Source organism: Odocoileus virginianus, chromosome 17 (assembly GCF_023699985.2).
Source record: "Odocoileus virginianus isolate 20LAN1187 ecotype Illinois chromosome 17, Ovbor_1.2, whole genome shotgun sequence".
In the NCBI taxonomy this organism is placed as follows: Eukaryota; Metazoa; Chordata; class Mammalia; order Artiodactyla; family Cervidae; genus Odocoileus; species Odocoileus virginianus.
Window position 1 is genome coordinate 40,384,387 of NC_069690.1, and position 17,218 is coordinate 40,401,604.

General features: G+C 42.7%; 1 protein-coding gene across 4 annotated transcripts in view; it reads left to right on the plus strand.

Moving 5' to 3' along the window:
• The window catches only part of STAT3 (signal transducer and activator of transcription 3), a 70,013-nt gene that overhangs the window by 40,927 nt on the left and 11,868 nt on the right, over window positions 1–17,218 (plus strand). For all 4 annotated transcript variants that reach the window (XM_020888003.2, XM_020888004.2, XM_020888001.2 and 1 more), the window contains exons 3-13: window positions 422–566; window positions 1,190–1,288; window positions 9,951–10,046; window positions 10,220–10,301; window positions 10,498–10,592; window positions 10,768–10,919; window positions 12,949–13,107; window positions 13,251–13,343; window positions 14,219–14,278; window positions 16,936–16,965; window positions 17,066–17,159. In XM_020888003.2, the coding sequence (XP_020743662.1) occupies window positions 422–566; window positions 1,190–1,288; window positions 9,951–10,046; window positions 10,220–10,301; window positions 10,498–10,592; window positions 10,768–10,919; window positions 12,949–13,107; window positions 13,251–13,343; window positions 14,219–14,278; window positions 16,936–16,965; window positions 17,066–17,159 (1,105 nt within the window). The remainder of the gene's footprint in view (window positions 1–421; window positions 567–1,189; window positions 1,289–9,950; window positions 10,047–10,219; window positions 10,302–10,497; window positions 10,593–10,767; window positions 10,920–12,948; window positions 13,108–13,250; window positions 13,344–14,218; window positions 14,279–16,935; window positions 16,966–17,065; window positions 17,160–17,218) is intronic.

A 17,218-nucleotide genomic window follows, 5' to 3' on the forward strand; every position in this document is an offset into this window, starting at 1 on the left:
TGGGATTCACCAGGCAAGAACACTGGAGTGGGTTGCCATTTCCTTCTCCAATGCATAAAAGTGAAAAGTGAAAGTGAAGTCGCTCAGTCATGTCCAACTCTTCGTGACCCCATGCACTGCAGCCTACCAGGCTCCTCCATCCATGGGATTTTCCAGGCAAGAATACTGGAGTGGGGTGCCATTACGTTCTCTGATGACAGTCGCTAATAGTATCCAAAATAATTACTGGTAATTTTAAAATCAGTGACATTTATGATTGCTGAGTAAGATGCATCTAAAGTGGTGAGTGGTTTAAAGCATCAGGTTTGCCTTGTTTTTCCCTCCTCCTTGATGGTGATTTCGAGTGCGTGCCTGTGCAAGTATGAGCGTGTGTGTGTGTAGGTTTCAGAATCATTCTTTATCTTTATCTTCCTTTTTTTAGGGCATATGCGGCCAGCAAAGAATCACATGCGACTTTGGTGTTTCATAATCTCTTGGGAGAAATTGACCAGCAGTATAGCCGCTTCCTGCAAGAGTCCAATGTTCTCTATCAGCACAATTTGCGAAGAATCAAGCAGTTCCTTCAGGTGTGATGAGAAACTGAACCTGCAGAGGAGGGTTTTAGCTTTCTTTCCTGAAAACGTTTCTTTTCTTACTAGGCTAACTAATAACCTATCTTGTACTTTAAATCCAAGGAGAAGTTACCAGCCCTTTGAGTAATATTGCTTGAAATTTACTTCATTGGTTCATTGAAATAATAATGTGATTTTTATGTTAAATATATTAGTATGCTAACAAGTTACAAGTTCAGATGACTAGGAAAATGGCTGTCTTACTTTTCAGTGTCAAAGGCTTGGACACCATAGTTGGATACTCCTTGACAAAGTCAGTCACCCCCCTGTAAGACCAGGATAACTCACTGCCCAAAGACAGATGACCAAGTCTACTCTCACTGCAGTACTGCTCATCGTGACTGCCTTTCTTCTTCTCTTCGTCACTTCATCTCCTACTGACTGTAGCCAGGCTCTGATGCTCTGTGGTCCATGTAGTAAACGTTAACACTTTCCCTAGTTTACAAGGAAGTTAGCTTTAAGTTAGCAAAGTTCGGTGCTCTCTTCGGCAGCACATATACTAAAAATAAGTTGGCAAAGTTCGGTCCACATCTCCTGAGTCTGCTGTTGCTTTTCATTCTTTGTCTCCCCACTTACAGAGCAGATACCTTGAGAAGCCAATGGAGATTGCCCGAATTGTGGCCCGTTGCCTGTGGGAAGAGTCCCGCCTCCTCCAAACTGCAGCCACTGCAGCCCAGGTGAGGCCTGGGTAGAAACAAGCGCTGTTGACATGTGCTTCCTTTGTGTGAACGAAGATGTCCTTGCTTTTTGACCTCCATAGTAGTGGGTGTTTGGGGGTTTTGTTTTGTACTGTAAAAATAACTTTCTGAAAAGAAAATTAACCTTCTCAGCATATAGAATGCATTCTCCTTTTTAGGAAAGACTTTAAGTAATAAAACATTACAGAAAATTACAAGGAAGAAAGTTTTAAGAAGAGCTGAAAGGTTACTCGCTCCTCTGTCCATTTTCTCTTCCCAGGAAAACCAACATTAATAGTCTGGAATATATCCTTTGATAACTGTCTCCAGGCTCCTATAAACTATAGAAAACACGCACACACACATTATATTTAAACTGGTTTGCTTCTCCACATCTTGCATTCTTTTGTTTAATTACATCATGTAAATCCTTCTAAGTCAAGTAGTTTAAAGCTAACTCACTTTATTTGCTGCGTAATATTCTGTAGTACATATTTGCTATTATTGATTATTATCCCTTCAATAGACTTCATTTCATTCTGTTTTTTTTTTTCTCCTCCACTAAAAACATTAGCGCAGTGCCTCCCTATATATCTTAATATATTTATGCTGTTTCCTCTTCTACAGATTTCTAGGCATGGGATTGTTAGATCAAGGGGTGTGTGTGTGTGTGTGTGTGTGTGTGTATAAAATATATAAAATTTTATAGATAGTTCTGGGTTGCTTTCCCCAAATGCTGTTAACAGTTCACACTTGCACCAGAAGGAATGACAATGTACTATTCTTGAGAGCCACCTTGGGGGTGGTTTGAGATTGAGTCATTCAGGTTCATTTGTATTTCTCTTTGTGGTTAAGTTTGAGAATAACCTCCCTAGAGCTAGAGATACAGTTAATTTAGGGAATAGAGATTATATGACCCTACAGGCCCATTGAGGGACCACATATTGATATATGATAGCCATATCCATCTCTCTAGATCATCTAATCTATTATATATCTATGTGTGTCCTCCTATGTGCTAGTTATTATGACCCCCTGCTCTAGAGGAGGTTGTGGTCTGAAACAGAAAATCAAACAACTTTATAATGCAGTGGATTTTCCAGGCAAGAGTACTAGCGTAGGTTGGTATGCCCCACTCCAGGGGATCATCCTGACCCAGGAGTCGAATTCTCTCCTATGCCTCCTTCATTGGAGGTGGGTTCTTTACCACTAGTACCACCTGGGAAGCTAATGAAAGATATACAAATTATTTAAATATATTTAAAAAGGTGAAAAAACTTGATTTAACCATAAAAATATATTGAAAAAGACTTAAAAAAATTACACTCTGTATCCCGACAAAAAAGCCAATAGGCCAGATAGTTTAGAAGTTTTAACAAACCTTTGTGGTACAAGTTGTTCCATTATCATTTAACTCCTCCAAAGTGCAGGGGAAAAAGAGATGAGACTGAAATAATGCTAATATCAAGACCCAAACTACAGTGTAAATAAAACTTATTTTATGAGCTTGAAATAATGCTAACATCAAGACCTAAAAGAATGTAAATTTTAAATGGTTAGGATTTTTTAGGGAGTCTGTTAATGTAATTCATTAAATTAGTAAAAGAAGAAAAATTATATTTTTGTTAGATGACAAAATTTAGTGTCCATTCTAGATTTTAAAAAGTAAAGAAATTAACAAAAAAAAAGAAAATGTGTCAGAAATATGATACACAATGGTGAAACACTAAAGTAATATTGTTAAAATAGTTACAAGATTGAGGGTACCTCTTGCCACCGGTATTTTTCTGAAAGATTAAGCCAATGTAATAAGACAGAAAAAGGGAGTGTAAATGTTGGAAAGTAAGAGACAAACTTTAAATAAGACAAAACAACACAACTATTGGAACTAACAAGAGTTCAGAAAAGTGATTGTGTTCAAGGTAAATATTTTAAGAATCAGTAGTTCTCTTATAAATAGTAGCAATAATGTTTCATTATATGCAGATTTAATGGAAGATCAGCTTCATAACAGGAAAAACAAATGATATGATATGCATATGTTATTGATATGTGTGAAAAAATGACTGGAAGGATACATTTGTTGTTATTGTTTGGCCGGTCGCTAAGTGATGTCCGACTCTTTTATAACCCCATGGACTGTAGCCCCGCCAGGTTCCCCTTCCATGTGATTTCCTAGGCAAGAAAACTGGAATGTGTTGCCATTTCTTTCTCTAGGAGATCATCCTGACCCAGGGAACAAACCTGCCTCTCCTCCATTGACAGATAGATTCTTTACCATTGAGCTACCTGGGAAGCCCCAAAAAGATATGTACCAAAGCATTGACATTGTTGGTTATAGGAGACTTTCTTCTTTTCCCTGAGGGTTTTTTTTCATTTATTTGGCTGATTGGTTGGGTTTTTTTTTGGCCACGCTGCCTGTGGGATTTTATTTCCTCAACCAGGGGTTGAACCCACACCTTCTGCAGAGAAAGCACAGAGTCCTAACCACTGGACTACCAGGAAATTCCCCTGAGGTGTTTGTTTTCTTTAATAACCTCTAATTGGGGAATTTTTTTTTCTTTTTCCCTTCTTTAAAAAAAACTGTGGTAGCATACACACAACATGAAATGTACCTTTTTAACCCTTTTTAAATGTACAGTTCCATTAGTGTTAAGTGCATCACATTGTGTACTTCTCCAGAAATTTGTTCATCTTGCAAATTAAATTTCTATACCTATTAAACAATAACTTCTCATTCCCCCGGCATCACCATTCTACTTTCTGTCTCTATGAATTTGACCGTTCTTTGTTGTTGTTGTCCAGTTGCTAAGTCGTGTCTGACTCTTTACGACTCCATGGACTGCAGCGTGCCGGGCTTCTGTGTCTTTCTCTGTCTCCCAGAATTTGCTCAAACTCATGTCCATTGAGTTGGTGATACCATCCAGCTGTCTCATCCTCTGCTGCCCTCTTCTCCTCCTGCCTTCAATCTTTCCCAATATCAAGGTCTTTTCCAACAAGTTGGCTCTTCACATCAGGTAGCCAGAGTATTGGAGCGTCATCATCAGTCCTTCCAATTCAGGGTTGAGTTCCTTTAGGATTAACTGGTTTGATCTCCTTACTATCCAAGGGGCTCTCAAGAGGCTTCTCCAGCACCACAGTTCAAAAGCATCAATTCTTTGGCGCTCAACCTTCTTTATGGTCCAACTCTCACATCCCTGCATGACTACTGGAATAACCATAGCTTTGACCAAACAGTCCTTTGTTGGCAAAGTGACGTCTCTGTGAATTTGACTATCTTAGGTACCTTATCTAAGTGGTAACATACAGTGTGTGCCTTTTTTGACTGGTTTATTTCTCTTAGCATAACATTGTTGAGGTTTATCTGTGTTATAGCGTGTTTATCCAGAATTCCCTTCCTTTCAAAGGATGAATGCTATTCATTGTGTGGTTATATCACATTGTGTTTATCCATTCATCTTTATTCAAGTGTCAGTGGACTTGGGCAGCTTCTACCTTTTGGCTATTGTGAGTGATGCTGCTGTGAACATGAGTGTGCAATATATATATTTTTTTCTTTTCGAAGACAAAAACGGGGACTTCCCTGGTGGTCCAGTGGCTAAGACTCCAAGCTCCCAATGCAGGGGGCCTGAGTTCAACCCCTGATCAGGGCACTAGATCCCACATACTGCAACTGGGTGTTCATGTACATCAACAAAAAGATCCAGCACGCCGCAACTAAGACCATGCGGCGTGCCAAGTTGCTTCAGTCATGTCTGATTCTTTGTGACCCCGTGGACATGGCCTACCAGGCTCCTCAGTCCATGAGATTCTCAGGCAAGAATACTGGAGTGGGTTGCTGTGCCTCCCTGCCAGGGAATCTTCCCTACCCAGGGATCAAACCTTCATCTCTTACATCTCCTGCTTTGGCAGGCAGGTTCTTTACCACCAGCACCACCTGGCAACTAAGGCCAGGCACAGCCAAATTAATAATAATAAAAAAAAAGACAAAAATATAGCAGGAACAAAGAAGAAAGAACATCTAAGTCTAACAGAGAATCGGAGAAGGCATTGAGGAGAAAGGAGAGGTCATGTTTGAGCCAAGGCTCAAGGCTTATCAGATGGGCATCAGGCAAATGGTATAGAGAGCACACCATAGGCAGAAAGAAAGATCATGTTCAAACAGGGAATCAGAAGCATATGTGTTCTTGGGAGAAGTGTAGAAAGTTCAGCATCTGGCTGGTTAAAGGAGGATAAGGCGGTCAGAGGGCCACATCGTGAGAATCTAGTTAGTCATGCCTCAGTTTGGCCCCGGAAAAGCAGTTTTACCACAGGGACTTGGGCCCAGACTGCCTGTATGTGAACCCCAGCGCTCTGCCATGTGCTGTGTAACCTTAGGCAAACTGCTCTCTTCTCCTCCATTGGGGAAGATAATTGTACTGACTTCATAGAATTAAATTAGTTCCTACATGTAAAATGCGTAGAACAGGACCTGACACATGCATGCAAGATAAATGTTAACTGTTTTCTGTTGCTGCTGCTATTGTTATCATCAAGTCTGTTCAAAATGGGACCCACTAAAGAATTTCTTTTTTTTTTTGGCTGCACCACACAGCATGCAGGATCTTAGTTCCCTAACCCAGGATCCAGCTGTGCCCTCTGCAGTGGAAGCACAGTCTTAACCCCTGTACCACCAGGGAGGGCCCTCCACTAGAGAATTCTATGTAGAAAGCTGCTATGCTCAGATGCAGGTGAGGGGATAATACTCATCATTCAAGACTCTGAAGTAAGGGAGGTTAGCAGATGGTACTTGTCTGTGCATCACTAGGGTTTGCTGTTTGTGGAGAACTTTTATGTTTGCATACTGTTCCATAGGATAAAAATAATCAACTTAAGCCAATTTGGACAGAGGCGCCAACTTGCTATGGGAGTTAGAAAAGCAGGAAGTGTCCCAAGGATGTTCCCAATTGTGTTGATCGGGGCTGGCAACCAGTGCCCAGGGCCCAAATCCAGCCTGCTGTGTTGTTTGTTTGCTTTTTTATTTATTTAAAATTGAAGGCTAATTACAATATTGTGTTGGTTTCTGCCGTACATCAACATGGATCAGCCATCAATATACATATATGTTCCCTCCCTCTTGAGACTCCCTCCCGCCTCCCATTCCATCCCAGCCCTGTAGGTTGTCACCGAGCCCTGGTTTGAGTTTCCTGAGTCATAACAGCGAATTCCCACTGGCTACCCATTTTACATATGCTAGTGTATGTGTGTCCTGATGCTCTCTCCATTCATCCCATCCTCTCCTTCCAGTCCCCCTCCCACCCCATGCTGTGTATTTTTGCAAATGAAGTGTTTTTGGAACTCAGCCACTCACGTTCACCTGTGCACTGTCTCTAACTGCTTTCATGCCACAATGGCAGGGCTGCGTATTTATGACAGAGACTTCATAACCGACAAAGCCAAAAAAATTTACAGTGTGGCCCTTAGAGAAAAAGTTTGCAGCCCCATGCTACAGAGCTAGCTCAAGCCAGGTCTCCCTGTTGTTTCGTCTGTTGACATCGTCTGGCATATTCCCACTTGTCTTTTGTGGGTAAAGCCCTGGGAGACTAGTGGGATGTGGTCCCTTGTCTCCCAGGGCTCTCTGTCTAACTGGGTAACAGGTGCACAAACACTTCAAGTGAGAAGAACGTAAAGGAGGATGTTGAAGTTGATTAAGCTTTCATAGTGGAGCAAAAATATTTGTACTGAGTTTGGAAGTGAATGAGTTCAGGTGTGCCAGTCTGAGTGAGATGACGCTAGTGGTAAAGAACCTGCCTGCCAATGCAGGAGACATAAGAGACTCAGGTTCCATCCCTGGGTCAGGACAGTCCCCTGGAGGAGGGCGTGGCAACCCACTCCAGTATTTTTGCCTGGAGAATTCCATGGACAGAGGAGCCTCATGGACTACAGTCCAGAGGGTCACAAAGAGTTGGACACGACTGAAGCAACTTAGCATGCATGCATGCACACAGTTAGGCCGAGCAGACGGGCTGCAGGGAGTCAGTGTGGAAGCTTGCTGTATGCAGAGAAGGGTGGGGAGTTTGCGGTGACTGAAGCGCAGGGAGGGAGGGTTTAAGTTCTTCTTGGATTGTGTGAAACAGCTGTCTGTGCTGGACTGAGATGCTAATAGCTGGAAGCAGGGGGCACTGTTTCTGTGGGTGATAACTGATCACATCCGTTTTCCTTCTTTAAGTGTAGTGCCAATTTAGAAATAGATCTGGGAGGACTTCCCTGGTGATCTAGTAGTTAAGACTCCTCGCTGCTAGTGCAGGGGGCACCGGTTCAACTTCTGGTCAGGGAATGAAGATCCCACATGCCATGTGGCACAGCCAAAATATAAAGAAAAAAATTTTCTAAGAAACAGACCAGGAAGTTGATACCAGGTGAAACAATCAGCTGTATTGTTGGTAAACAGGACTGGAAAGCATGACTTGGATGGATGACTGTAGGGGCTTTATTTTTGTTTGTGTGTTGCAAATTTTTTTAAAAACTTATTTTTATATCAGAGTATTGTTAACAAAGTACAGCAAAGTGATTCAGTTATATGTATATATGTATATATCTATATATCTATACATCTGGGGCTTTTCAGGTGGCTCAGAATGTAAAGAATCTGCCTGCAGTGCGGGAGACCCGGGTTCAATCCCTGGGTTGGGAAGATTCCCCTAGAGAAGAGAATGGCTGCCCACTCCAGTATTCTTGCCTGGACAATTCCAGAGATAGAGGAACCTGGTGGGCTATAGTCCAGGAGGTGGCAAAGAGTTGGACATGTCTGAACAATTAACACTTTGACTTTTCACTTCATACATGTATCTATTCTTTTTCAAGTTCTTTTCCCACTTAAGCTATTACATAATATTGAACAGAGTTCCTTGCGCTATACAGTAGGTCCCTGTTGGTCATCCATTGTAAATACAGCAGCCAATCCCAAACTATTTATTTATATTGAAGTATAGTTGATCTACAGTGTTTCAAATGCACAGCAGAGCAATTCAGTTTCTTCTTCAGATTCTTTTCCATTATAGGTGATTATAAGATATGGATTATAGTTCCCTGTGTTGTTCAGGAGGTGCTTGTTGTGTAGATGCCTGTTGTCTGAGTCAGGTCTTGGGGTGAGAGACTGGGTTTGCAGGACATCACTGCCCCAGCCATCTTTTTGGAGCTTTAGAGACCACATGCTAATAATACCTCCTGAACTCAGACACATGGGCCTCTCCAGACCCTGGCTCCTGCCCTAGACGTGCCCCGGGAAGGCAAGAGTGGGAGGAGAGAGCCACCAGTTTAAGGGCTGGGTCTTCAAAGATCTCTGTGTGGGCAGTCTTTCTCCCAACCTCACTGATTCAATGAGTCACTCCTGTGAAGAGAGTTATATGAGAGTGGAGGTCGCCTTCCTGGGACTTCTAAGGGAAGTTTATATTCTCTGGGCTTGGACAGGGTCCAGGAAAAGGAGAGAATAGTTCCTTCTAACAGTGGCGTGTTTCAGTCTACTTTGGAGACTTGTGGTAGCAGTGTGGAGAGCAGATTGGAAGTGAGAGAGACTAGAGGCAAAGGGATCCACTGCTGGGGCTTGAATGGAGCCAGTGGCACTGGAGATGGATTGGAGAGATTACGGAATACAGAGCCAGGAAGCTCTGGCAGCTCAGTGTGAAGTCAAAGACTACTGAAAATTTCTAGTTTGGAAAACTGGACTCTCAATTCTTTTCCACCACACTGTCTTAGTCACTGCAGCTTTTACATGGTCTTTAATGTCCTCTTACTTTGACAGAACTTATTTGTAAGTTGCATGTGCTATTCAACCTTTTCGAGGCACCAGCCATCACCTTCCCTTTTCCCCCGAGATGATATCTCTTGATTGGGAATTTTATTATTCTACGGAAATGTGTTAAAAACCTTCATGCTTTTTTTTTTCGGCTGTACCGCATGACATTTGAGATCTTAGTTCCCCAATCAGGTGAGATCTTAGTTCCCCAACCAGGCATCAAACCTTCACACGTGCAGTGAAAGTGTGTATACTTAACCACTGGACTGCCAGGGGTCCCCCTCCCCCTGTGCATTTAAACAGGCATCTAGCATCTGATTTCAGAGTTTGTCCTGATTTAAAACAAAAAAATGTATACATCCTTACCTGGAATGAGTTTTTTGAAGGTGGGGACTGTGTCTTAGCTCAACATGTGTCTCTGAGTGCAGAACATAGAACGAGTTTATAGTATGGCATCCCTGCTGGCTCAGTCAGTAAAGAATCTGCCTGCCAGTGCAGGAGATGTGGGTTCGATCCCTGGGTCAGGAAGATCCCCTGGAGAAGGAAATGGCAACCCATTCCAGTCTTCTTGCTTGGAAAATCCCATGGACAGAGGAGCCTGGCAGGCTACAGTCCATGAAGTCACTAAAGAGTCAGACACAACTTAGCTACTAAACCACCACGAGATTAAAAAGCTAAGGATACGAGGAAAAGTGTGAGAGCTTTCCTGGCCTGCACCGACAGCCCCTGCAGAGCAGTGGGTGCCGGGGGACCGCCCCTCTCCTCACAGCGGCAGCAGCAGCAGCTCAGGCCACGCCGGAAGGGTCACGGAGGAGATGGAGACCAGACAGGGATGTTCTTCTCCCGCTATTTCTGGCTTTCATGTGCACGTGCTCCCTGTTTTGGCAGCAAGGGGGCCAGGCCAACCACCCCACAGCCGCCGTGGTGACAGAAAAGCAGCAGATGCTGGAGCAGCACCTGCAGGACGTCCGCAAGCGTGTCCAGGTGAAGCAAGTCTTGGGCGGGAAGCCTTTTCTTGGGGAAGCGTCCTGTGGGTCCCTTGTGTAGCTTTTGTGAGGTTGTGGCTTTATTTGAATCCTACTCAGAAACTTTCTTTTCTCTCTCCCGAGGGCAGTCCTTTTTTTTTACTTCTCTTTTGGTTGGTTTGTTTGAAACAGGATCTAGAACAGAAGATGAAAGTGGTAGAGAATCTCCAGGATGATTTCGATTTCAACTATAAAACCCTCAAGAGTCAAGGAGGCAAGTGCATATTAGAGACATTAAAATCCCCCATGTAAAGTGAGTTTGTGTTACTGGAGTCTCAGAGCTGGCTCATCTTGACTCTGTGTTCAGACTCAGGGGAAGGGGCGCTCAGGGGCTGCTGGCGGGTGAGGGAGCCCAGTTACTGAGGCTAGGCGTATTCACTCAGTTCACGGAGGTTCACCTTCCTTCTCAGACATGCAAGATCTGAATGGAAACAACCAGTCGGTGACCAGGCAGAAGATGCAGCAGCTCGAACAGATGCTTACTGCCCTGGACCAGATGCGGCGCGTAAGAGCAGTGGACCCCCTCCCCCTGCCTCGCTCACTTGCCTTCAGGAATTGGGCATCTCTGGGAAGAACTTGCCTGTTTCCTAATCAGTTCCTTCTCTGGAATTGACCAAAAACTGTGGTTAGAGACAGTCTGGGGGAATGTTTTCTGACTTTGTTTTTTGGTTTCCAACCAGAGCATCGTGAGTGAGCTGGCGGGGCTTTTGTCAGCAATGGAGTATGTGCAGAAAACTCTCACAGATGAAGAATTGGCTGACTGGAAGAGGCGACAACAGATTGCTTGCATTGGAGGCCCTCCTAACATCTGCTTAGATCGGCTAGAAAACTGGTATGATAGAGAAGAGAAGTTCCCCCTTTCTTTTCAGAGAGCTGTGCTAAATCATGGTCAGAGCTGCATAAAGAGTTGCTACTGTATTTCAGTAGAGAAGGGCATGGCAACCCACTCCAGTATTGTTGCCTGGAGAATCCCATAGACAGAGCAGTCTGGCAGGCTACAGTCCATAGGATCGTACAGAGTCAGATAGAACTGAAGTGACTTAAAAAAAAAAAAAAAGAACTGAAGTGACTTAGCATGCACATACTGTATTTCAGAGGTGGGGATTTCAACATACTCAAATTTAGTCTAAGGGTTAAAGCTTCTTACTTTATTTGGACAATTTTTAAAATGATAATGTATTCGTGTTTGCTATATTTTAAATATATTTTGCTAATTTAAAGTTTTTGGTTTAATTGTTTTAAATTTTAGTTATTCTAAGACTCCCAAATGACATGTCCTCTTTATAAGAGAAAAAAGTTTAAATACAGAAAGTTGATAATGAGCAGAAAAGACTTTAAAAATCAAATCATAAAAAAAAAAATCAAATCATGTAGAGGTACTTAGAGTTAAACATTTGGTGACAGTCACTCCAGACATGTTATTATATATACATATACAAAGATAGAAATCCTTACATTTCACATTTGTAGGATCATTCTTTATATGCTTGTCTATAATCTGCTCTTTTACTTTGATTCACTCAGAAAATCATGATTGAGCACCCTTGATGTCCAAGGCCCGATACTCAGTATGTTGCACCAGCTTAAACTGGGAGAAACTTGACCTGACAGGGACCCTAGATACACAGAGCATGAAATTGGAAATTTAGGATAGCTCTACAGGAGAGGCCTGTTTTGTTCATCTAACTAACCCTGAGCTTTGCTCATTGATTGAAAGCAGTTTTAAATGTTTTCTGATCAGGGAACCAAATAGCTTTTAAGTTCTAGGAATGTATTGAGATGTTTCTATAACATCTTATAGGAAAACCAAGCAAACATTTTGGCCAACCCCATAGGTGCCAGAAGGGAGTCTGTGACCTCAGGAGTCCAGGTGCTGTCCTTCTCCACCCCTTGCCTTCCACTCTCTCTCTTTGGGGTCTTTACTAAACTAGCGGGGGACCATCAAAGAGAGCCACTGATAGTCTCCCTCCTTGGGCGCAGACTTAATCAGCCTTTGTCTCCCTGTCTACTTTTTCTATATGATGTTACCAATATTTGGAAACATAATGTCGCATCTGGTCATCCGTGGAAGGTGAGATTTAAAGGGCTCCTGGGGATCGTGCAGTTCAACCCTGTCTCTCAGGCAAGGGGACATCAAGGCCCACGAGGGTGAAAGAACCTGGCCAAGCTTGCAAAGACAGTGAGGAAGAGAGCTGTTCAAACCTACCATTTTGGGCTGTCAGATATCCTGTTTCCCTAGTCCACACATTTGGTACAAAAACAAGTTAGGCTGAGGAAAGTGAGCACCAAATTCTATATTTTGTATTCTCTGTAGATTCTGGGTTCTAATGTGTTAATTTTCCATTGGTTACCTCATTAATGCCTCCTAGTGGTGTAAGTTTTGGCATGTCTTCCTCTGTGTCTGCTTCCTCCTTTGAAAAGTAAACTTTTAGGAAGTGAAATGAAGGTTGCTCAGTTGTGTCCGACTCTTTGTGACCACATGGACTGTGGCCTGCCAGGCTCCTTGTCCATGGAATTCTCTAGGCAATAATACTGGAGTGGGTAGCCGTTCCCTTCTGGCAGGCCAAAGGTTAGGACTTGGCACTTCCCTGGTGGGGATCCTGCAAACTATGCTACATGGACCCCCCCCACCAGAAAAAAGGGCAAAATAATTTTCCCTTTTCTAATCTAGTGCCACTACACAATGTATTTAGAAATGGTCAATTTTATGCTACTCACATTTTCCCATAATGAAAAAAATGCCCCTTTCTTATGTCGGATGACTGCATGAGAATACCTGTGGTATTATTCCCTTCCCCTTTTCCAGCTCATTTATATACACCCAGAACATATAACCGGGAACATCCTTATTTTATTGGCAGGATAACCTCGTTAGCAGAATCTCAGCTTCAGACCCGCCAACAAATTAAGAAACTGGAGGAGCTGCAGCAGAAGGTTAGCTACAAAGGGGACCCCATTGTACAGCACCGGCCAATGCTGGAGGAGAGAATCGTGGAGCTGTTTAGAAACTTAATGAAAAGGTAACATAGAGCCCTTGCCCGTTTCCCCCATCACCTCCCCCACCAATGTTCTTGAACGAGAGGTTGGTCGACTTCCGAGGAACAGGACGGGAACCAGCCCACTGCATCATGTGTGACCCACTGACTTTCTCTGTCCCCTCCAGTGCCTTCGTGGTGGAGCGGCAGCCTTGCATGCCTATGCATCCTGACCGGCCATTAGTCATCAAGACCGGTGTCCAGTTCACAACTAAAGTCAGGTGGGCTGCGGCACCTCCTCTTCTGATGGATGTTGTATCAAGGGACACCCTCAGGGCCAGAACAGAGTTGGTGGGCATGGTTGTTCTTTACAGCCATCGCAGGCAGTGCTGTGATGGATAGGGAGTTTTTTGGCGAAATATCAACTTGCTCTTTGATCGTCCTGTCAAACGCTAAAGAACAGGAATCTTTCTGAGGTTACTTGGATATATTCCTATGATTCGGTCCCACTGTATTCCTGATTCCAGGCCTGATGTCTCAGGTCATAGCATCTCCATCTACCATGCAAAAGGGGCAGAATAATGCCAGTTATCTTCTGTTCTTTGAGCCTGCTTTTTCCTGAGCATTTGAAGGGAAGAGTAAAGCTTAGTGATAATAGACGCTAAGAGGTCACAGGGCAGGTGGGTGGGGGACCTGCAGGTAGAGCATTACTTTCACATTCAAGTCAGAACAGGTAAGCTGGGGTTTGCCCTTCTGCAGTGAAATTTCCCTCCTCAGAAAGGTTGGTAGTACGCTGTTGGGTTTCCGGTCTAATAGAAAGAATACCAACTTCAGAGCGTGTATTCCTGTAATGTTTTTCATGAAATGGCTTTCATTATGCTTTTGTGTGTCTCTCACAACTTCGTCCAAGTTCTTAGTTCTTAGGCTTTTTTTTTTCAGTCTCTTTTGGCCTGAAGGGGGTGATGCTTGACTTAAAATGAAAGGAAGCACTGGCAGGAAGAAAAATTTGGGATTATGACTCATCTCTTTAGAATTGAAGAGTTATGAATTTTAGATTCAACTAGAAGTTGCTGGGGGAGCCTAGTGGCTGTTTTTTGAAACTGGATTTTTTTTCCTTTGCTCTGAAACTTTCCCCCCCCTTTTTTTTTTGACATAGATTGCTGGTTAAATTCCCTGAGCTAAATTATCAACTTAAAATTAAAGTGTGCATTGACAAGTAAGTACTCTTTATCTTAGCTCCTTTTTTTTTCTCTTTTCTTCAAATGAGGGACAGAGAAATGAGAACTTTGATAGACATCATGTGAACTTAGAGGCTTTATCTATATTCAGAGATCTTAATTTTTTTTTTAAGTTTTCAAAAGCCTTGCTGTGCATTATCATTTACGTGCCTGAACAAAACCACGAAGCTGGCGGTAGCGATTTGAATTGTGATTGCCATTGTGACCTCAAGTCCCTCTTTCTTTGTTTTTTTACTTATAAATGTAACTTGTGCATATTATGTAAAATTGAGAATATATGGGAAAATTGATTTCAGTTGTTGTTCCACAGTTTACCACATAATGGAATCCTCTTCCAAATTTGACAGCACCTTTAAAAAAAATTAAAATGCACTTACCCTCTGAAGACATTAGAAAAGAGAAAATGTAGGTGATATAATTATTCATCTGGAAATTCCATGAGAATGAACTAGAAAATAGTTATGAAGCCAGGGAATCGAGGAAGGTGGTAGGTTTCATAAACGAGTAAGCAAAAATTAATGACTTTAACCATAAATTAGCATTAAAAAATCACCTTCTCACTAAAAAAAAAGCTGTCCATCAGAATAAATTCTAGATGTATCTTAAAAGCATAGGCAAGGACTTCTCTGGTGGTCCGGGATTAAGAATCTGCCTGCCAGTGCAGGGGACACAGGTTTGAGCCCTGGTCTGGGAAGATTCCACATGCTGAGGGGCAACTAAGCCTGTGAGCTGCAACTCAAGAGTAGCCCCTGCTCACCACAACTAGAGAAAGCCTGAGCACAGCAACAAAGACCCAGCACAGCCAAAAAATAAATAAGTTAATTAAGATTTTTTAAATGAATAAGCAAATGTGTAATGTAATTGTGGTAGAATGGCAACCACTTTTGGAGAACAATTTGGCAGTTTCCTGAAAAGTTAGTTAAACATGCACCTATCCTACAACCCAACCACTCCACTCCTAGGTGTTCATCCAAGAGAATTGAAAGTGTATGTCCACACAGAGGGTTGAACAGGAATCTTCACTGACAGATGAGTGTCCATGAGTTTGTGGTATATCCACGCAAGGGAAATACTACTCACCAACAAAAAGGAATAGACTATTGATATATATAATACACGGATAAATCTCAAAACAAATACACCAAGAGGGAGAAGCCAGACCGAGAAAAGAGAGTACATACTTTATGTTTCCATTTATATAAAATTCTAGAAGTGCAAATAAATCTATCATGACCAAAAGCAGATCATTGGTTGTCTGGAGACAGGTATGGGTGGAGTGTGGGACTGGGGAATGGGTTGCATAAGGGAGGTGGGAACCTTGGGGATGAGGGATTGATGAATACATTCAGCCTCTTGATTGGGCTGGTGTCACAGGTGTGTGTGGTATACATCTATCAGACCTCATCAGCTTGTGCATTTTACATATGCAGTTTATTATTCATCAATTATACATCAAAGCTGTAATACAAATAAATAATATAAAATAAATAAATATAGGCTAGACATGAGGGAAAACTTCCTGATAACGGGGACTTGATTTAAGTTCTAAAATGTGATATATGGGAGGTTCCCACATGGTCTAGTGGTTAAGTCTCCAAGGTTTCACTGCTGAGGGCCAGGTTCAATCCCTGGTTGGGGAACTAAAGTCCCACAAGCCAAGTGGCCTGCAAAACACATAAAATGTGATATATGAAAAGATATCTTCTAAATGGTTTAAAAGTTGATCCAATTTAATCTATAAACTCCCATGGAATGCACTATTTATTAAGTAGTAGATATTATTAATTCTAAAAGCATAAGTGGGTATATAGCAATGGAGAAGGACTTTAAAAACAGTACTAAAATAATTTTTAAAAGAAAACACTGAGAAATGGTGACTATGTAAAAAATGAAATACTCAAAAACATAGTTAAAAGACAAGGAACACGTTGGGAAGAATATTTCCGGCTATATCAATGGGATACTGTGAGTTGCAGGTAACAGTAGACCTTTATAGAAAGCCCAGTGTGGCTTCAGTAATAAGGAAATTTGCAACCCAGTATAACTGGAAATGCAAAGTTAGAGCAAGTTCCGGGTTGTGAGATCAGTGACTCAGTTCCTGTCACCAAGGATCCAGAACCTTCCATTTCTCTTCTCTGCCACCATAAGTAGCACGGGCATTCTAGAGTGCCCTCTGGGTTGCAGCATGGTTGCTTGTAGTAAAGGCCACCTGTCTCCTTGCTGATGTGCAGCTGAAGCTACAGAACATAAATCCAGCCTGAGGGAGAATTCCTTCCCGGTCTGATTGAGACAGTGTAGGTCCTGTCCTCACTCCTGGACCACTGCACTGTGCATATGCTCGATTCTGTGGGCTTAGTGAGCAGGATCCCCTGGAAGTGGGAATGGGAAAGGATACTTGATGGAGTCAAGGTTCTGTTAGGAAGAGGGGAGTAGAGGTTGGGTAGGCAACCAGCTGTGTCTTCTACTTGAGCCTGTACAGGGATGTTAGATTTCACATACACCGTGTAATTCAGTCCTTGACAGAAATCCCCAGGAGAACAGCAGTTTTTCCATCCGAGTAAATGATAGGTGTTCAAAGTGGACTTTCGAAGAGACTCGGGGCCTGTTTATTAACGCTGGTTTATGTTCTTAACAGAGACTCCGGGGACGTTGCAGCTCTCAGAGGGTAAGTTCAGCATACAGGCTTCCTTCTGTTCTGTATAATCTAACTTTGTCCCTGGCCATTTGGTCACATATGTGGTTGGTCTTTTCCTCTTGTGATTCAGGTCCCGTAAATTTAACATTCTGGGCACAAACACGAAAGTGATGAACATGGAAGAGTCTAACAATGGCAGCCTCTCAGCGGAGTTCAAACACTTGGTACATGGGAGAAGCCTGGGCTCCCTTTCGTCAGGGCCTCTGGCCGGGAGAGGGGCTTG